This window comes from Gobio gobio, assembly GCF_949357685.1.
Source record: "Gobio gobio genome assembly, chromosome: 17".
Lineage (NCBI taxonomy): Eukaryota > Metazoa > Chordata > Actinopteri > Cypriniformes > Gobionidae > Gobio > Gobio gobio.
Window position 1 is genome coordinate 15,448,408 of NC_137110.1, and position 20,090 is coordinate 15,468,497.

Genomic DNA, 20,090 nt, shown 5'->3' on the forward strand with positions numbered 1-20,090 from the left:
TAAAATAGTATCAGTAATACATTTTGGCGCCCCTATGGATGAGTGGCGCCCCAAGCATTTGCCTATTCCGCCTATGCCACGGGCCGGCCCTGGAATTAAGTAATTTTTAAGTAACCTAATTGAGTAGTCTCACAATGATTTTAAAGGTCCCCTTCTTCGCGATTCCATTGTTCAAACTTTAGTTAGTGTGTAATGTTGCTGTTAGAGCATAAATAATACCTGTAAAATTATAAAGCTCAAAGTTCAATGCCAAGCGAGATATTTTATTTAACAGAAGTTCCCTTTCAAAGCCTACAGCGAACGGCTGGCTTGGACTACATCCTGGTACTTCCTTCTTTAATTACGTCAGTAGAGCAGTAGAACAGACTAACCTCCGCCCACAAAGAAACGCGAAAAAGGGGGCGCGGTCTTGTTGCTGTCCCACGTGGAGAAGCGGACGGTCGCGTGGAGAAAAGGAACTGTTGCGTTGAGTGTGTTTATCGCCATGTCATCGAGACGCTGTTATTTTCATTCAGGAGTCAAATCACCTTTGTTTGGCTTTCCCAGGGACGCTGTACTGTAGAGATTATTGAACGCATACATCTCCCCGTTAAGAGGCGTGACCTTTCCAACGTGCGCTAAGCTGTTGTCAAATTACAACACAGGAACCGCTTTCACGTGCGCTAAGCTGTGGTCGAATCACAGCACAGGAACCGCTTGCACAATCAGAACTCGTTACGTATTTCTGAAGGAGGGACTTCATAGCACAAGGAAATCACCAGCCGTTTTTAGGACGGTGAGAACAGCGGTATACAGATAAGTAAATAGTGTGAAAAATACTGTGTTTTTTTACACGCGAAACATGAACACATGTTATATTGCACACTGTAAACACAATCAAAGCTTCAAAAAAACATGAAGAACGGGACCTTTAATATGGCTCCCTAACAAATCCTGCCTCTTTAATCAAAACACACAAGTTTATTTATGGATATTTTTGTTGTCACTTGACTGATCTATAACTGCTGTATTCTATAGCTTTCATTATATTTGCCAGCATTAATTCATTATATACATGCTTAGTGAGAAAAGCTTTTAAATGACATGAGTCAGTCCACAGACTAAGCAAACGCTCCGCTCTTCTCCACTATGGTAACAAAGTGTAATTTAAATGGTTCTAAAAATTCCAATATAATTAAACATTAAACACTAATAAACAAGATAAAGTCTCCCCCTTTTCTCATTTTGCCCAAAAACACATAAAATAACACTTCATTTCAAAAATTTTACTCTAGTCGTCAAGTCCCAAGCAAAGCATTCTGGGAACTACAGTTTCAGCAAAAATCATTTTCGAGTACTTAATTGGTTCACATTCACCCCAAATAATTTAATCTAGTAGATTGCACATTTTAGAGAATTACATTAATCGAAAGCAATGAAATCATGTTTAGAAGAGAAACACAAATTTGTTGCGTAGATCACAAATAATATGATTAAGTAAATTGGACAACATGTGTTTTCCTGTTTTTTCAGTGTTGCTCTGATAATGGTAGATTTAACTTGTGAGACACATCTCTGGGCAAACCAGTTTAATTACGCCGAATTAGCATCCTTTTTTCCAACAACTATTCAACAAGTGACATTAGCCCCATATCCAATGTTGAACATGTATGTAACAGAATATGGCACAGAAAGAGAATTTAAATAGATTATTTCTCATGATCATTGCAGTACAGAAATCCCAAACTTTGCTTAGTATCTTATGAAAGAATAGTCATTAGTTCTTGTGTATTTAAACCCTCATGTTTGCCATGTGTCCTTGTCGAGTATTGTTTCCGTGTAACCCATTATTGGTGAGTGTTAGTTCATGCGTCAAGTCTGTTTCAAGTCAAGGTCATCGTGTGTTTGGTATCTATTCACCTTGTAAATAAACTGCACTTTCATCAAGCTTGCCTCCAGTGGATCAAACGTTACAGCTGGTGAGATGTTACGTGCATGAATTGTAGTGGTGATTTGTTATATGGGTCATTCCTGTTATCCAGTAACATTTCGGCTTCATAATTTTTGTGGAAAAAAAGGTACATGTTTTTCATGTTTTTAGTATTCTACCAGTGTCATAGTATTTTTTTTCTTCTTGAAACAATTACAAAACAATTATTGATTATTAGAATGTCTTGATTATTAAGAACAGGTTGGGGGGGTTGGGGGTGTCAGACAGAGTTATGGCACACACAGAGATGAGAATGGTAAGTATGGACTTATCTAACTCTGGGGAATACAGTTTATAAGCCAAAGACCCAAAAAGTTGCTGTGTTCCTTAAACCCAGTATATACGCAGAATCACTTCTGCCACTTGACAGAGCAAGATATATAGAAAAACTGAGCCGTATTGGATCGGATTGTCCGTACAGTATCTCTGACTGGAAAACCGACCAAACGCAATGGCCAGAGGTGTCATTTTCTCGACAAAATGCATGCTGCTCCCACAAATATTACACGACATGCCTACTTCATAAATCACCCAGTCTTTCGAAGATTCCTGAATTTAATCGAAACATTAAACTTTTTTAAATTATCATTAAAACTTGTTGTCTTGTGCTATGAATTTTTTTTCTGAATATGCCATGTGCAATGCAAAGGGTTTGTTCATGTATAAGTTTGTTTGGGCTAGACTAACATGAAATGCGCAGAGTCTAATGTCAAACGATAATTTACCGCAGTGCCACGTTTAACAAACATTTGCCAAAAGGCTAAAATCCATCATATGATGAGCTGTTTGGCATCAATGACACGGATTTAGATCAAGTTTAGACATCCGTCAGTTCTCTGTTATCTTGCACACATGTAGCTTTACCCGTTTATTTAATCGTTTTTCTTGTTTGTACAGCCATGCACAAATTAATTTGTTCAGCATTTACATGTCAGTGTCAAAATACTATTCTCAAATTACTGACAATAGAAAAGTTTTTTTTTTTGCTTTTTCATACCAACCGTCTTCATCGAAAGACTGGGTGATTTATGAAGTAAGTTATTATGAAGTGTAATATTTAGTGTCATATGTAATGTGACTATATGCAGCTTATATAAGCTTGAAGCACAAACATGAGCCCCACCCTTCCCATAATGAAATAAAGAAGACTTTTGAATGTATTGTACATTAATAACCTCACAAACTATGTGATAGCTTGCATGAAAACTGCTTTAATGATAAGATGACTGCTTTTTGTCGCAGTTCGAGTCCTGTGACAAGTAGCCTATTGGCATTTTTGTTAAACAAACTTTTGCCATTGCAGTAATGAAATCTCTTATTCTTTCATCTTTGCAGTAATACCAGCATCATGTTGTAGTGCAAATGTTTAATTGTAATGAACATGCACAGAATTCGAGGAACGGCTCCGTCTGTGTATTCGGCAGTAGGCTATACAAAACTTCAGATAGTTTTTTTTTTTTTTTACTTATTAGAGTGCAGAACATCACACAGCAACTATTCGGCATTGCACCAAGCAAAAATCAATCGTAATCATTACAAAAAGTAAAGATAAAGCATCTAACAAGGCCTACGCACGTTCATTCGAACGGATAAACGGATATGACGTTTTTGTGTGCGTTCCCAGTAATGCCGACCCTATAAAGTCTACAGTCTGTAAAAAAAAGATGGACGACGCACATTCACTCTTTTCCGTTGACGTATGTGAAGCCGCCAGTGTTCAAATATGGCGCTGACATCTTGGGTCTCGAATCTGCGCAGTAGCAACTTGGAGCCGCGATATCAAGGCCCACACTTCTGCCTAATTAACAGCTTTTTGTGAAATAAACAGTTATGGAAATGTAGAAAATAAAGTTAAAGCTCCAATCTCCTCTAAGTTCTCGAAAAAGGTCTGTTAGTGCCTCAGTGACTCCTTCGCTCAGAGAAGCTGTCAGTCACAGCTGTCAATCATAACGTGACCACCCGTCCCACTTTGCATTGTACCGCGCATCATTTTCATCCCTTGTCCCGCACGTCACATATTGAGAAAATGTCCCACATTTTCATCAGTCTGTTGGTTTTTAGCTATCATATTAAGAAAACATGCATGCATTCTTTTGCCTTTTTAAGGAAAGTGTCCTTTGGCATCTGCTGGATATAGCACGGTTGATCACAATAGAAGGAGCTCAAGTGCAGCAGATGCTATGTTGAGGTGGACCGGTATTTATCGGAAGTAAATCTCACAAGATCTGAGGATCCACTAGTATATTAGGCTCAACAGAATCAGTATTCTCTATACAAGCTGGCTTTGCCATTTTTATGTTCAACTGCATTCCTTGTGAAAGGATCTTTTCCAAGGCTGAAGAGGTTTTGTCCATGAAGAGGAATCGTCTAAACCCCAACATCAAAAAATTCTGTTCCTCAATAAAAATCTATTATAATCCTTCCTTCACCCACCCCAAACTGCTGTGCTGCAGTTTGCTCCACTATATCCTCAGACCCATAAGCACTACACTGCACTGAAACTACACAATAAACTGTGCACACTGAACAAAAATAGTAACAATTCTTAACTTTTCCCACCCCAGACTGCTCTATTGCAGTTAGCTTTATTACTTTACTTCCACCATAAGGACTGCACTCAACACAGCATCACTTTAGTTGTTCATGTCACGATCCAAACTATTTTTTTATAAATGATGAATTAACAGTGCGTCTGATAGTTGTCTTTGTGCAAGTAAAGTCAGACAGAGAAAGATGCATATTTTATTTTATACCCAGGCAATGGACAAATGTCTCCTCAGGTCATTGGCTCAGGGTAAATTGATTTGTTTGCTATTTCTTTGCACAGAAGCTAGGTGTCACTAGTGAGCAATGATGAATGAAGCTTCGGGGAATGAACCTTTTGGTGAAGCAATGGGCTGCGAGGTCTCAGTGGTTCAGGAAGCCTCATTTTGCCATTACAAACCAAAGGACGTTACATTGCAAAGGTTCCGCCAGTAGTGGGCACTCATGCAACGTAAGCAATGACGCACATCCGAGTGAACGAGACGGAAGGAAGTTAGCAAGTGAAGGAGCATAATAAAAACGAACTGGAACGCAGCATTAGAAGAATAGGCTACATCGAATCTTAAATGGTTCTATCAGGAGCTTCGTATATAGAACATTTTAGAGTCCCATTCTATCCCATCATAGCGTCATTTTAAAGAGATTTAGTTTTCATTTATTTACAACCCCAAATCAGAAAAAGTTGGGAAAGTATGGAAAACGCAAAAAAAAGAAAAGAAGAAGTGATTTCTAAATTTACTTTGACTTGTATTTCATTGCAGACAATATGAACACAAAATATTTCATGTTTTGTCTGGTCAACTTCATGTCATTTGTAAATATGCATCCTTTCCTGTCATTCAGACCTGCAACACATTTAAAAAAAGTTGGGACAGGAGCAATTTAGGGCTAGTAATGAGGTAAAATGGTTAAATAATGATGTGATTTGAAACAGGTGATGTCAACAGGTGATTGTAATTATGATTTGGTAAAGAAAGGTCTAATCCTTTAGGAGCAAAGATGGGCCGAGGATCGCCAGTTTGCCAACAAATACGTGAGAAAATTATTGAAATGTTTAAAAACAATGTTCCTCAAAGAAAGATAGGAAGAGATTTGGATATTTCACATTCAACAGTGCATAACATAATTAAAAGATTCAAGGAATCTGGAGGAATTTCAGTGCGTAAAGGACATGGGCGCAAGCCTAAGCTGAAGAACCGTGATCTCCGATCCCTCAGACAGCACTGCATCAAGAATCGTCATTCATCTATAAGCGATATCACCACACGGGCTCAGGACTACTTTGGCAAACCTTTGTCAAGTACCACAATACGTAGTTACATCCACAAATGCCAGTTAAAACTGTACTGTGCCAAAAGGAAGCCCTATGTTAACAGTGTCCAGAAGCGTCGCCGACTTCTCTGGGCTCGGAGGCATCTGGGATGGACCATCACACAGTGGAAACGTGTACTGTGGTCAGATGAATCAGTATTTGAGGTATTTTTTGGGAGGAATAGACGCCGTGTGCTCCGGACCAAAGAAGAAAAGGATCATCAGGTTACCAGCAACAAGTCCAAAAGCCAGGGTCTGTCATGGTATGGGGTTGTGTCAGTGCCCTTGGCAAAGCTAACTTGCACTTCTGTGAAGGCACCATTAATGCTGAAAAGTACATAGAGATTTTGGAGCATAATATGCTGCCTTCAATAAGACATCTTTTCCAGGGACGTCAATGCATATTTCAACAAGATAATGCAAAACCACATTCTGCACACATTACAAAGTCCTGGCTGCGGAGGAAGAGGGTACGGGTACTTGACTGGCCTGCCTGCAGTCCCGACCTGTCTCCAATAGAGAATGTGTGGCGCATTTTGAAGCGCAAAATGCGACAACGAAGACCCCGTACTGTTGCCCACCTTAAGACTTGTTTGCAGGAAGAATGGGACAAAATTACACCTGAAACACGTCATCACTTGGTGTCTTCAGTCCCTAAACATCTTTTAAGTGTTGTGAAAAGGAATGGCAACATTACAAAGTGGTAAATGCTTTACTGTCCCAACTTTTTTTTAAATGTGTTGCAGGTCTGAATGACAGGAAAGGATGCATATTTACAAGTGACATGAAGTTGACCAGACAAAACATGAAATATTTTTGTTCATATTGTCTGCAATGAAATACAAGTCAAAGTAAATTTAGAAATCACTTCTTTTTTCTTTTTTTTTGCGTTTTCCATACTGTCCCAACTTTTTCTGATTTGGGGTTGTATTTGGATTCATTTCAATTACATTTTATGAATTAAACAGCTTGTAAAAATACTTTATCAGTAGAAAAAAAAGTAATAAACCAATAAACATTAAAGTACTATGCAATCATTGAAGACATTTCTCCTTATAAAGAACCTTTAAAAAAATGTAATTGCATCAGGAACCCTTCCTGTCTAAATTGATGGTTCAGACTGTAAACTCAAAGTCAAAGGTCCTGCTGTGTAATTCTGTGTAACTAGTGTGTAATTTGTGAAATGTATGTAGTTATGCTGCGTTCCAGGCAGGTTTTTGAGCCCGTAAATCACGACTTCAAACCACGTCTCACGACTTTGTAGCGTTCCAGGCAAAGTCACGCCAAACTGCCTGAGCGCAAGGAATTGTGATAGCTCTATGTAAACAAAGCATGGTAGACCGTACGGGGCTTATGCTCATTTACAATAATTTAAATCGCCAAAGGTGCTTACTTCTTGCTTATTTGAGGGAAACAGAGGAGAAAAACGGCGCATAAGGCAAGAGAAGCTGTTATACCTTTCATTTTACATTATTTGTAAAAGCCATGACATATAATTAAACTTACATTGTTTTAATATAAATACTATGTTCAAGAATTTAGTTAGATAAATATTAATTTAAACTTATTAACTCAGCAGAAATGTACTGTGATCACAAAATTCCAAGTCATTGTTAGCATATAACATTTTTATATAAGAAATGTGCTTATGAAGACAAAATTTTAAAGTGCCTACAACTAGTCTTGCTGGTTACATGCAACAACAAGAGAGAGGGGGGGGGGGGGTAGACTCTACTAATGGAGTGAGGTAAGTGCTGTTGTTAAACTTGTTGAACATGAACAATATACATTTAAACCCCTGAGTGAAGTCAGTGCAGCAGATCTTTGACATGCACTGTGCAACGTTTCCAAAGCAGCTCTGAAGAATAATCCATGAAGTTACGACATACTTCACACTGCAGAGACACAAAAACAAAAGTGAGTTGAAGCAAGAGAGAGTTACTTTTGGTCTTTACTTTTTGGGCATGCAAAGTGTATGTTTAATTCAGTAATAAAACAGACTTCGACCTGTATATCTGCATTATATATATATCAAAGCAAGTGGCATTTATTTGACATAAATGATCACTTTTCAAGCAAGACATTTCACAAAAGGAACTTTTGTTAAGTTTTAAATTAATATAATACAAAACAATTGATATATTGTTCAAAATGGAGACAAAAAACCCAGACTTCATACATCTATTAACTATCACCTCAAGACCAGTCAATTAAACGTAATTGCAAAAAAGTGACTAGCATCAGATGTTTGATATTTTGTTTCTAAGACAACAACTTTATATGAATTTTGTTTGCGTTTCTTTGTGTATTATGGAAATGAATGTGTTTGGACTTACTGGCACAACGCTGTCTGTAATCACTGCAGCATTTTGTTGTGCAGTTAGTATTGCAGTTGCAGCGATTTTTAATGTTGTACTTCTCGTTGCATCTTCCCCTGCAGGAGGTTGAGGCTGCACATACAAACCAGCATTAATCAAACGAGTATGCTTTAGGTGGATATACGTGTGTAGGTGTCTGAGAGAGAGTTTTACTTAGGCTGGCAGAGGAGCATGAGTTTGGGGGGTTGAAGGTGAAAAATCCCGGCAGGTTCTGACCGATGTTGCTCGTGATCCAAGACTGATATCGAGACACACGGGTGTACACCCCAGGAGAGTTGGGATCGGCACAGCCATACCCCCAGCTGGTGATGCCAGCCTGAACCCACGCTGTACACTGCAGACTCACCATTGGACCACCAGAATCACCCTACAGAGAGAGACAAAGACAAAGGAGATGTTTTTTTACATTTTGGGGCCTTTTTACCAGGATGGAAAAGTTACATGTGACAGGAAAATGGCAGTCTGGGTCTTCACTCCAACCTGTGCCCCACAGAAGCTACGACCCTTGTGTTTCATGTACATTGACACTAAATGAGCAATGTGAATTCCAGAAATATACAGTAGGTGTTGAAGTGCATTATATGTTATACAGTAGCTGTACATGCTTAGATTGTTGTAATAATCTGGATTGGGTTTTTTTGTACCTGGCAGGTGTCTTTGCCTCCCTGTGTTAAACCAGCACAGATCATGTTGTTGGTAACAGATCCAGAACCCAGAAGAGTATTACATCGAGTATTGTCCACCACTGGAACCATGGTCTCCTGAAGAGTCCCAGGAGCAGGTAGGCTCACTGAACGTACACAAACGCACACATAATTATTCATTAGTGATGTTAGAAGTTGATGTATATGTGAACTGATGGGTTTGTGTGTGTTTTCTACCTCCAGCTCGAACATCTCCCCAGCCTGTGATCCAACTGCTGGTGCCGGCACTGAAGACGCTGTTCTGGGCTGCCAGACACACGGGTCTAATGTAGTTATTGAAGGTAACTGTGGAGGACAGGCGTAGCAGAGCGATGTCATTGTCATGTGTGTTGCTGTTGTAAGAGCTGTGAACGATTTTCGTTCTCACAGTTCTCATGACTTCATTGGCATTGACCCCCTGCTGTGTTCTCCTTCCCAAGTACACACGCAGACTGGATATGGTCACACTAGGTAAAGTCAGACATGAAAGTGAGAGAAGAACAAAACAATATACTAAGTATATTCTACCAATAAAAAAAAACATGTGTTTTGATGTGAATTTTACCCAGGTAAACAATGAGCTGCCGTCAGCACCCATTCATTGTTGATGAGGGAGCCTCCACAAAAATGACCTCCATAGGTAGAGCTGTGCAGACTGACCTGCCACGGCCACGATCCAGTGGGCGCAGCCACACCACCCACAATACGAGTGTTTAGAGGGGCTTTTCCACAAACTATGAGAGAGGGAGAAGGATTGTTCACATAAGCATTTCTACATGAACTATTTGACTTGATGTTGATATTTGAAGAAAGAGAGAAGCTCTTACCATTCAGCTGAGAAAGTGAACCTGCAAGGGCAGAAATAAAGTGCACATTAGAATAATTAAATGTTTCCATCAATAATGACCCTGCCAGAGATCATTGCTCTGATAATGGGACATTTAACTTGAGAGACTGAACATGAGGAAAACATCTCTGGGCAAACCGGTTTTATTACAAATAAGCACAACTGTTTCCCCTAACTATTCAACAAGTGACATTGACCCCATATCCTGGAAGTGCATTCCATATGCCCAGTAAGTGTTGATCACATGTAAAACATTTATAGGTTTCTGTAAAAGTAACAAAAAAAGAATGATTTCTTGGATTTTTTAATTAATGTTGCTCAGAACGAAGTTTCTCACAAACCTTTTTCCTTTGTAGGCCTATCTTAATAAAAAAAAAAAACTGAACCAGGATGTGTGCGTTTTTCCCACCAGTTTCGCACAGCGTCAGAATGGTGGTGCGTTCATTCGATAAATCAGAAATATGATTTTAAAAAAGGAGAAAAAAATTCTCAAATTTAAAGTTAACAAGCTTATTGGTGGGCATAACATATTTCTGACGTGATGCATCTCAAGCGTGTCACAGTGTTTCTTGCACCGGCCGGCACTCTTCACAGTGTGCTTCACACAAAAACAAGAACCGACTCATAAGAATCATTTTTTCATGATTACTCAGCAATCTGTTAAGTCTGATTGATGAACAAATGGTTCTTATGAGTCGACTCTTTTTATAAAGTGTTTGAAATAACTCACTAATCCATGAGTTAACAGTCAAATGATTTAACATATGATTCACTTACTGAACTGCAAGTTTCATGTTAATAAGTCATTATTTTCATAGCCTTTAGACTGCTCTTGTGTGCTGTGCCATTAAGAAAACAAAAATATATTCACTTTTTATCGGTATTATGTATTTGTTAACAGTTATCCCCACATTAATAGATATATCATGAGACCTTACCTTTGACACACAGGAGCAGGGTCAAAGTGACACACGTTGATCTCCACATCTTCACACAGTCCCTCTGTTCTTTAGCAGAATGGATGCTTGTGGTAATTTGGTACAAAGTGGCTCTTACAGTCCCTTTTATATGTTGTTGTGCTTCTCAAAATGCTCTTCTGGTCACTCACCCACCTGCCCACTTCTCCTAGTGCTCCTCCTCCATTTTTTTGTCACCCTGTTTCATTCTTCACATTCTTTTTTTGTAGGCCTAAGCTGACAAGTATAACCAGTGACTTCACTGAGAATTTCAAACTTCCTGCTTGCTTTCTTTCTGGTAACACATGAACAAAAAAAAAACATACATAATTATACCCTTTAATATCAGACACAGACAATGAGCTGTACTTTATGATTACTCATAAAAGACATACACAGGATAGGTGAGTCAGTGTTTGTTTAAATCGGGGCTTTGAACCAGTTCAAGGAACATAAACAAAAAACGTAAACGAACAAAATTTTAAAAGGAACATAAACAAAAATGAAATCAAGTTGAATTGTTCTGAACAGAAACACTTATTTGAAATTGCCATGAACTGGTTAATAACATTATTTTCTCTTTCTGTTTAATATTTTAATTTGGCAGTCAACCAATTCAAATGGTAGAGCCTGTGCAAATGTGGTGCAGATATTATTTAAGTGAAAAAGAGTGGCAGGTAATATGCAGCGTGGAGTGTTTTGAAACCAACGAAAATTGCAGGATAGTGTAGAACCTACCTAGATAGCATACATTTCCGGGCCTCATCTGGGCCAACTATGGTACATATGGCTCAGTTCTGACAGTGGCAATGGTCATCTGGACCTTATCTGGCCCACACACATCAAGCCGGTTTTAGTGTGAGTTTTGGCTTGTTGTGTGTGTGTGCCAGACAATAGCCTGCTACAAACCAGTTTTAGGGTGAGTTAGATCATTGTCTGTTTGATATGTCTGATGTTAAAGGGGCCTGTTCCCATAACCCAAACAAATGGTTGCAGGTTAAAAATTCTAATTTATTGTTTTAATTAACGTTTAAGTTGCAAACATTAATTTGTTGAGTTCTTTTGACATAATAATGTTGAGTAATTAAGTAAAGTAATTAAAGTTGTATAACTTGTAGTAACTTGTAAATTGTCTTGATAACATTGGAAATTGGCCAGTGGGTTTCCAGTTCCCAGCATGCTTTGCATAGAACTGGATAAGGTTAACATGTTTTTAATGAAGGAAAATACCAGTTAGTGTTTAATGCTGTTATGTTTGACATTTATTTGCTGTTATATTTGAGTTTCTGTTATGTTGACGTTTTTGTGGTTACCATTATGCTGGAGAGTAGATACATGAACACTACATAGACCCTATAAGCAATAACTTTTTTAATTCCAGTTACAAGTACTGTAAGATCTTATACTTATATTCATGAGCTAAATAAGTTACATTTAGCATGTGCTATGATAGCTAAGCTGTCCTAGCAGCTCCAAGCTCGGAATTTGGCACAAACACAGAGTAGCTACTCTCACCATCCCTGGCTGGGATAGGAACCAGACAATAGTGAGGTGGTGGAGGTATGTTCCTCCTGAACATTGTTAATAAAACATCATTAAAGGACATACAGTGTTTTGAAGTATTTAATGATTCTGATAAAAGCCATGATATACCTACACTGCTAAATAATAAAATGATTCAGTAACAGAAATTTTCATTTAAACTCCCACTTATTTGTCTGCAGAAATGCTCTGTAATCACAAAGGCATCAATTTTAAATTCAAGATCATTGCCTATACAATTTTTTATATAAGAAATGTACATATGCTATATGAAGAAAACAAGTTTGAAGTGTCTACAATTAATCTTGCTGGTTACATGCTGCTAGAAAGAGAGAGAATGAAAAATAGACTCTACTAATGGAGTGAGGTAAGTGCTGTTGTTAAACTTGTTGAACATGAACAATATACATTTAAACCCCTGAGTGAAGTCCGTGCAGCAGATCTTTGACATGCACTGTGCAACTTTTCCAAAGCAGCACTGAAGTAAAATCTCCTGGCAGAACAGGCAGATAAAGATGTTTTATCACCTGATTTGTGTGCAAGTCTTATACGCCTGTTTCTGAATAATCCATGGAGTTACGACATACTTCACGCTGCAAAGACACAAAGACAAAAGTGAGTTGGAGCAAGAGAGAGTTACTTTTGGTCTTTACTTTTTGGACATGCAAAGTGTATGTTTAATTCAGTAATATACTTGAATCTGTATATCTGCCTTATATATCAAAGCAAGTGGCATTTATTTTACATAAATGAACACGTTTCAAGCAAGACATTTCACAAAAGGAACTTTTGTTAGGATTTAAATGAATATAATACAAATCAGTAGATATATTGTTCAAAATGGAGACAAAACACTGACTTCATGCATTTATTAACTATCACCTCAAGACCAGTCAATTAAACTTAATTGCAAAAAAGTGAAGAAATCTGGGAAAGTGACTAGCATCAGATGTTTTATATTTTGTTTCTAAGACCACAACTTTATATGAATTTTGTTTGCGTTTCTTTGTGTATTATGGAAATGAATGTGTTTGGACTTACTGGCACAACGCTGTCTGTAATCACTGCAGCATTTTGTTGCACAGTTAGTATTGCAGTTGCAGCGATTTGAAATGTTGTACTTCTCGTTGCATCTTCCCCTACAGGAGGTTGAGGCTGCACATACAAACCAGCATTAATCAAACGAGTATGCTTTAGGTGGATATACGTGTGTAGGTGTCTGAGAGAGAGTTTTACTTAGGCTGGCAGAGGAGCATGAGTTTGGGGGGTTGAAGGTGAAAAATCCCGGCAGGTTCTGACCGATGTTGCTCGTGATCCAAGACTGATATCGAGACACACGGGTGTACACCCCAGGAGAGTTGGGATCGGCACAGCCATACCCCCAGCTGGTGATGCCAGCCTGAACCCACGCTGAACACTGCAGACTCACCATTGGACCACCAGAATCCCCCTACAGAGAGAGACAAAGACAAAGGAGATGTTTTTTTACATTTTGGTGGCCTTTTTATCAGGATGGGACAGAGACATGTGACAGGAAAATGGCAGTCTGGGTCTTCACTCCAACCTGTGCCCCACAGAAGCTACGACCATTGTGTTTCATGTACATTTACACTACTAGAGTTATTCAACATCAAGCCTTTATACTAAATGAGCAATGTGAATTCCAGAAATATACCGTAGGTGTTGAAGTGCATTATATACAGTAGCTGTACATGCTTAGATTGAAGTAATAATCTGGATGAGGGTTTTTTGTGTACCTGGCAGGTGTCTTTGCCTCCCTGTGTTAAACCAGCACAGATCATGTTGTTGGTAACAGATCCAGAACCCAGCAGAGAATTACATCGAGTATTGTCCACCACTGGAACCATAGTCTCCTGCAGAGTACCAGGAGCAGGTAGGCTCACTGAACGTACACAAACGCATACATAATTATTAATTAGTGATGTTAAAAGTTAATGAATTGATGGGTTTGTGTGTGTTACCTTCAGTTTGAACATCTCCCCAGCCTGTGATCCAACTGCTGGTGCCGGCACTGAAGACGCTGTTCTGGGCTGCCAGACACACAGGTTTAATGTAGTCATTGAAGGTAACTGTAGAGGACAGGCGCAGCAGAGCGATATCATTGTCATTTGTGTTGCTGTTGTAAGAGCTGTGAACGATTTTCGTTCTCACAGTTCTCATGACTTCATTGGCATTGACTCCCTGCTGTGTCCTCCTTCCCAAGTACACACTCAGACTGGATATGGTCACACTAGATAAAGTCAGACATGAAAGTGAGAGAAGAACAAAACAATATACTATATTCTACCTAAGTATATTCTACCAATAAAAAACGTGTTTTGATGTGAATTTTACCCAGGTAAACAGTGAGCTGCCGTCAGAACCCATTCATTGTTGATGAGGGAGCCTCCACAGAAATGACCTCCATAGGTAGAGCTGTGCAGACTGACCTGCCACGGCCACGATCCAGTGGGCGCATCCACACCACCCACAATACGAGTGTTTAGAGGGGCTTGTCCACAAACTATGAGAAAGGGAGAAGGATTGTTGACATAAGCATATCTACATGAACTATTTGACTTGATGTTGACATCTGAAGAAAGAGAGAAGCTCTTACCATTCAGCTGAGAAAGTGAACCTGCAAGGGCAGAAATAAAGTGCACATTAGAATAATTAATTTGAATGTTTCTCTCAATAATGACCCTGCCAAATATCCTTGCTATGATAATGGTAGATTTAACTTGAGACATTGAACATGAGGAAAACATCTCTGGGAAAACCGGTTTTATTACAAAACATAGCTGCAAGCAGCCATTGAGGGGCCAAGCCCTTGTGGCTTTTGTTTTGGTCTGTTTGGATATTTTGATGTATGTTTTTTTATCATGAATTTAATTGCACAGTTCACATGGTTTAAAGCTTGCTAAACACTGGATTTCATTAAGCAATCTTGCCAGCATGCCACTCATACAACGATTTGTTTAATTTTACAAAGACTTGAGATTTTGAAGGCGTAACCAGAGATGTATAAAGTACTAGAGACACATACTTGAGTAAAAGTACAAGTTCCTTATCAAAAAAGTGACTTGAGTAGAAGTTGAAGTGCTCTTTAAGCACCACACTTAAGTAGAAGTACTAAAGTATTCAAAAAATTTTGTACTTAAGTATTGCAAGTAGTTTATTTTAAAATGTACTACTCAAGTACTGAAAGTAAAAGTACAAGTATTGTGTTATGTAGTTATTAAAGAAAGTAGTCAAAAGTTTGAACATCATATTGTTTTTATTATTTCAAATGATTAAGCTAAAGGACAATCACAATGTTGGTAGGTAATTTTTCTACATATTGTCATATAAATAACCTGAAAATACTGTAGTTCATTAACATTAAATCTTACTATAACCACTCTTACTAAAAAAAAATGGGGTAAGCACACTTATATTCTCATTTCAAGAGGTGTTCTGAGTAAATTATTTGTTTGTAACACTTTACAATATGGTTTGATTTGTTAACTTTACATTAGTTAATATTAGACTAATAACTAACATGAACTAACCATCAATACATTTGTTAATGTATTTACTAATCTTTGTTAATCTTAGTTAATAAAAATACAGCTGTTCATTGTTTGTATATGTTACTTCACAGTGCACATTAACTATGTAAACAAATAGAGAGCAATTTGAGCGCAAGACGCTCGTGTTGTTTTAAAGACAGTGAATGCGCGTTCGCGGGGCTCTCTCGCGCGCTCTCTCTCGCGCTCTGTCTCTCTCGCACTCTCGCGCGCGCTCTCTCTCTCTCATGCGCGGTAATGTGGGTTTGGAATGGAATGATTCGTAACATTTTTATAATTGTAACGAGTAACGATGCAGCACATAAAAAAAATATCGGAGTAAAAGTATTAAACTCATCGAAAATATGTACTGAAGTAAAAGTGGAAGTAGGAGAAAAAAATAATACTCTAGTAAAGTACAGATACTGCCTTTTAGTACTTAAGTACAGTAGTGAAGTAGTTCTACTTCGTTACTATACATCTCTGGGCGTAACCGCAGCTATCGCCTAGCCAAAGATATTGCAAGTTATGACTAAATTCTAAATGGCGGACACGGGGGTTCATCCGATCCTGACATATCCAGTATCAACGGATTTGGCATGACACAAACTCTGACAAAAAGTTCAGAAGTTATGAGCAAAAATTGCCATTTTTCATATCTCATGACCTGTAGGTGCCGCTGTTCCCAAATTTGGCATGGACCCTCAGATCATGAAGTGTACCAATTTTCGTTTTGATTGATCAAAGTTTGGCCGAGATACAGCCTTGGAACCAATTTTGGGTCGACCTCATTATGTTCTTGACATTGTAACTTTTTCTACCAGTAGGACAAAAAATGATGTTCAGTCATTTCTGTGCAGCTCGGTCCAAAGATCATCTCTGCCAAGTTTTGTAAGAATTGGACAAATTTTGAAGGAGTAGCAGCAAAAGAACTGAATACTGTACTTTTCAAAATGGCCATTACTTTAATGGGCAGTCTTAATGTGAGATGTTGAATGTGTTCAACATGATGAGTGGAATTGGGTGTACTAAGTTGTATTTTTCTAGATCAAATGGTTCAAAATGTATAACCGTTTCAATGTTGGATTTTTTTTAACTGGTGGTGGCGCTATAGAGTTGGTCCTAGACACTCCAAATTTGGTCCAATTACTATCCATTAGCATCTCTACAACTGTGCCAAATTTAATCATTTTCTCATGTTCCGTTGATGCCCTATAGACTCCCATTCTGGGAAATATAATTATAAGAAAACTAACAGATACAATAGGGGCTACAAGCACAACTATTTCCTATTCAACACGTGACATTAACCCCATATCCTGGAAGTGCATTCCATATGCCCAGTAGGTGGGGCTCACATGTAAAAAAAATTATAGATTTTTGTAAAAGTAACAAAGAAAGAATGATTTCTTGGATTTTTAAAAAGAATGTTGCTCAGATTTTCTCACAAACCTTTTTGCTTTGTAGGCCTATTATATATATATATAAAAAACTGAACCTGGATGTAGCCTACACTGTGTGTTTTCCCCCGGTTTGTCACAGCGTGAGAATGGTGGTGCATTCATAGATAAATCAGAAATATGATTTTAAAAAATTCTCAAATTTAAAGTTAACAAGCTTATTGGTGGGCATAACATATTTCTGACGTGATGCATCTCAAGCGTGTCAGTGTTTCTTGCACCGGCCGGCACTCTTCACAGTGTGCTTCACACAAAAACAAGAACCGACTCATAAGAGTCATTTTTTCATGATTACTCAGCAATCTGTTAAGTCTGATTGATGAACAAATGGTTCTTATGAGTCGACTCTTTTAATAAAGTGTTTGAAATAACTCACTAATCCATGAGGTAACAGTCAAATGATTTAACATATGATTCACTTACTGAACTGCAAGTTTCATGTTAATAAGTCATTATTTTCATAGCCTTTAGACTGCTCTTGTGTGCTGTGCCATTAAGAAAACAGTTAACAGTTATCCTCACTTTAACAGATATACCATGAGACCTTACCTTTGACACACAGGAGCAGGGTCAAAGTGACACACGTTGATCTCCACATCTTCACACAGTCCCTGTTCTTTAGCAGAATGGATGCTTGTGGTAATTTGGTACAAAGTGGCTCTTACAGTCCCTTTTATATGTTGTTGTGCTTCTCAAATTGCTCTTCTGCTCATTCACCCACCTGCCCACTTCTCCTAGTGCTCCTCCTCCATTTTTTGTTTTGTCACCCTGCTTTATTCTTCACATTCTTTTTTTGTAGGCCTAAGCTGACAAGTATAACCAGTGACTTCACTGAGAACTTCAAACTTACTGCTTTCTTTCTTTCAGGTGACACATGAATAAAGAAAAAACATACATAAAAGCAATGACAAAACCCTTTATTATCAGATACAGACAATGAGCTGTAGTGGGCATGATGACGTGACAACTTACTGTCAGATGGCAGCCATTATTACTTATAAAAGACATACACAGGATAGGTGAGTCAGTGTTTGTTTAAATCAGGGCTCTGAACCAGTTCAAGGAGCAGAAACAAAAATTAAATCAAGTTGAATTGTTCTGAACAGAAACGCTAATTTGAAATTGCCATGAACTGGTTAAAGGGATAGTTCACCCAAAAATGAAAATTTTACATTTATCTGCTTACCCCCAGGCCATCCAAGGTGATCGTGTCTCTACACGATCTGGCGTAGTTTACGAAAATTCCAGAAGTTCTCTCGCGCTCGTATCTCGTAAACGTCACTCATTGTTTACTGTATACGTGCGCGAGAGCACTTCTGGCGTTTGCGTAAACTATGCCTGATCGTGTAGAGACCTCACACACAGGAAGTGATGTCTCTACACTAGATTATGTACATTGACCTTCCTTTCCGGAAGTGCTGCGCTTTCAGGGCTGTTGGACATGGTGTTGTATTTGAGGTAAAAAATTATATAAATACTGTTCGGTTTATCGCACAAACCGATCGTTTCGTGTCTTAAAACATTAGATTAGACATTAAGATTAATTTGAAGTTGTCTGTGCATGTTTTTTGTACCCTAATAGATTTAGTCACCATTGACATCTGTAGCGCCTCTCTAGCGTGCTTGACTATAATGAGAGGTGGCTATCCTGAGTTCTTTAAATACTTATTTAATCAAATAAGTGAGGTTTCACTAATAAACTTATCCGTGTTTTACTTGTGTGTGAATGTAACTAACTTATTACATTAAATGCTTGTTCCCTTTTAAATCACTAATTAAGCACTAATATTTACACTTTTACAGGAAATGAAATGTCCTGGAATTACTTTTATTCTAGAAACACTTTCCTATTTAAAATCACAATTTTACTCTTTTCTTAATTAACTTAAAATATCAAAACAGTCAGTAACCACAACTGTTTTATAAAAAAGTATACCAGATTCACTCAGAAAAAGGTCAGAAATTAAATATATCTGGTTAAACTCACTTTTCAAATCACAAATGCATTCCAATTCACATTATCAAACACAAGGGCCCAAGAAAATAAAATAGCCGGCAAAAACCCCTAGCTTAATATGAAATACCCTTTAAATGTTCAGCTGATGCAGGCCTGAATGTAGCTCGGGTGCGTTGTAGCCTTAAACCGAATGGCTGCTTCACCACACAGGCCAAACAAAAATGGTACCTTTACTCAATGTGAATGTAACCTCACGTGCACAAGATCAAAAGGCGTCAGCAGCAGAAGACAGGACGAGAGGATTCGCATTGAAGAAAAGACAGGAAGAGAAGATTCACATGGTAGACGATCTCAGCAAAGTCCACCACTCGATAACGCTATCCGGCTCCGTCAGGGTCTTTGATCATCGTCAGTCTCCACACAGGCTTTACTAATCGAGGTCGCTGGCCGCTAGCTTGTCAGCAAAGTCCATGCAAAACGTAACCACTAAATCAGCGGCTGACTTAAACTTATATCTGTCTTACTGTAATGAGTTTACCACTCACACAGACAGAAGTATCACCATTAACGATTGGTATAAGAGTCCTTATTGAACACTTTCACTCATCTCGTGCGTGCATTGCATTCACCGCAACCGTGTTTTTCTTTTCGCGCAAAACCCCCGCGTTCGTCTCCCGTACTGTGTACCTTGACCTCCGCTGTGATTAGCTCATACACTAACTTTCAGAAATAAAATAAATTCACAAAACATTTGTGTAACTTTTTCTTCCTATTCTTACAGGCATATTTAAAGCATTTTAACATACATTATTACCCAACAAATAATTAACATTTTAAATGCTGTTCAGTAAACCATGAACATTACCCAATAGGTTTTTCTCTCATAGAGCAAAAT

At 38.3% G+C, this 20,090-nt stretch overlaps 1 protein-coding gene across 1 annotated transcript; it reads right to left on the minus strand.

The window, feature by feature from the left end:
- Window positions 1–7,439: 7,439 nt before the first annotated feature.
- On the minus strand, window positions 7,440–17,836 carry LOC307141279 (transmembrane protease serine 9-like; the record flags this gene model as incomplete). Its single annotated transcript, XM_079841338.1, has 15 exons — window positions 7,440–7,719; window positions 8,161–8,274; window positions 8,356–8,569; window positions 8,847–8,992; window positions 9,084–9,352; window positions 9,451–9,619; window positions 9,713–9,733; window positions 10,671–10,739; window positions 13,272–13,385; window positions 13,467–13,680; window positions 13,988–14,133; window positions 14,213–14,481; window positions 14,586–14,754; window positions 14,848–14,868; window positions 17,788–17,836. 15 exons carry the CDS (start codon window positions 17,834–17,836, stop codon window positions 7,715–7,717), a joined length of 1,989 nt encoding a protein of 662 aa, XP_079697464.1. The 3' UTR covers window positions 7,440–7,714.
- Between the last annotated feature and the right edge of the window lie 2,254 nt (window positions 17,837–20,090).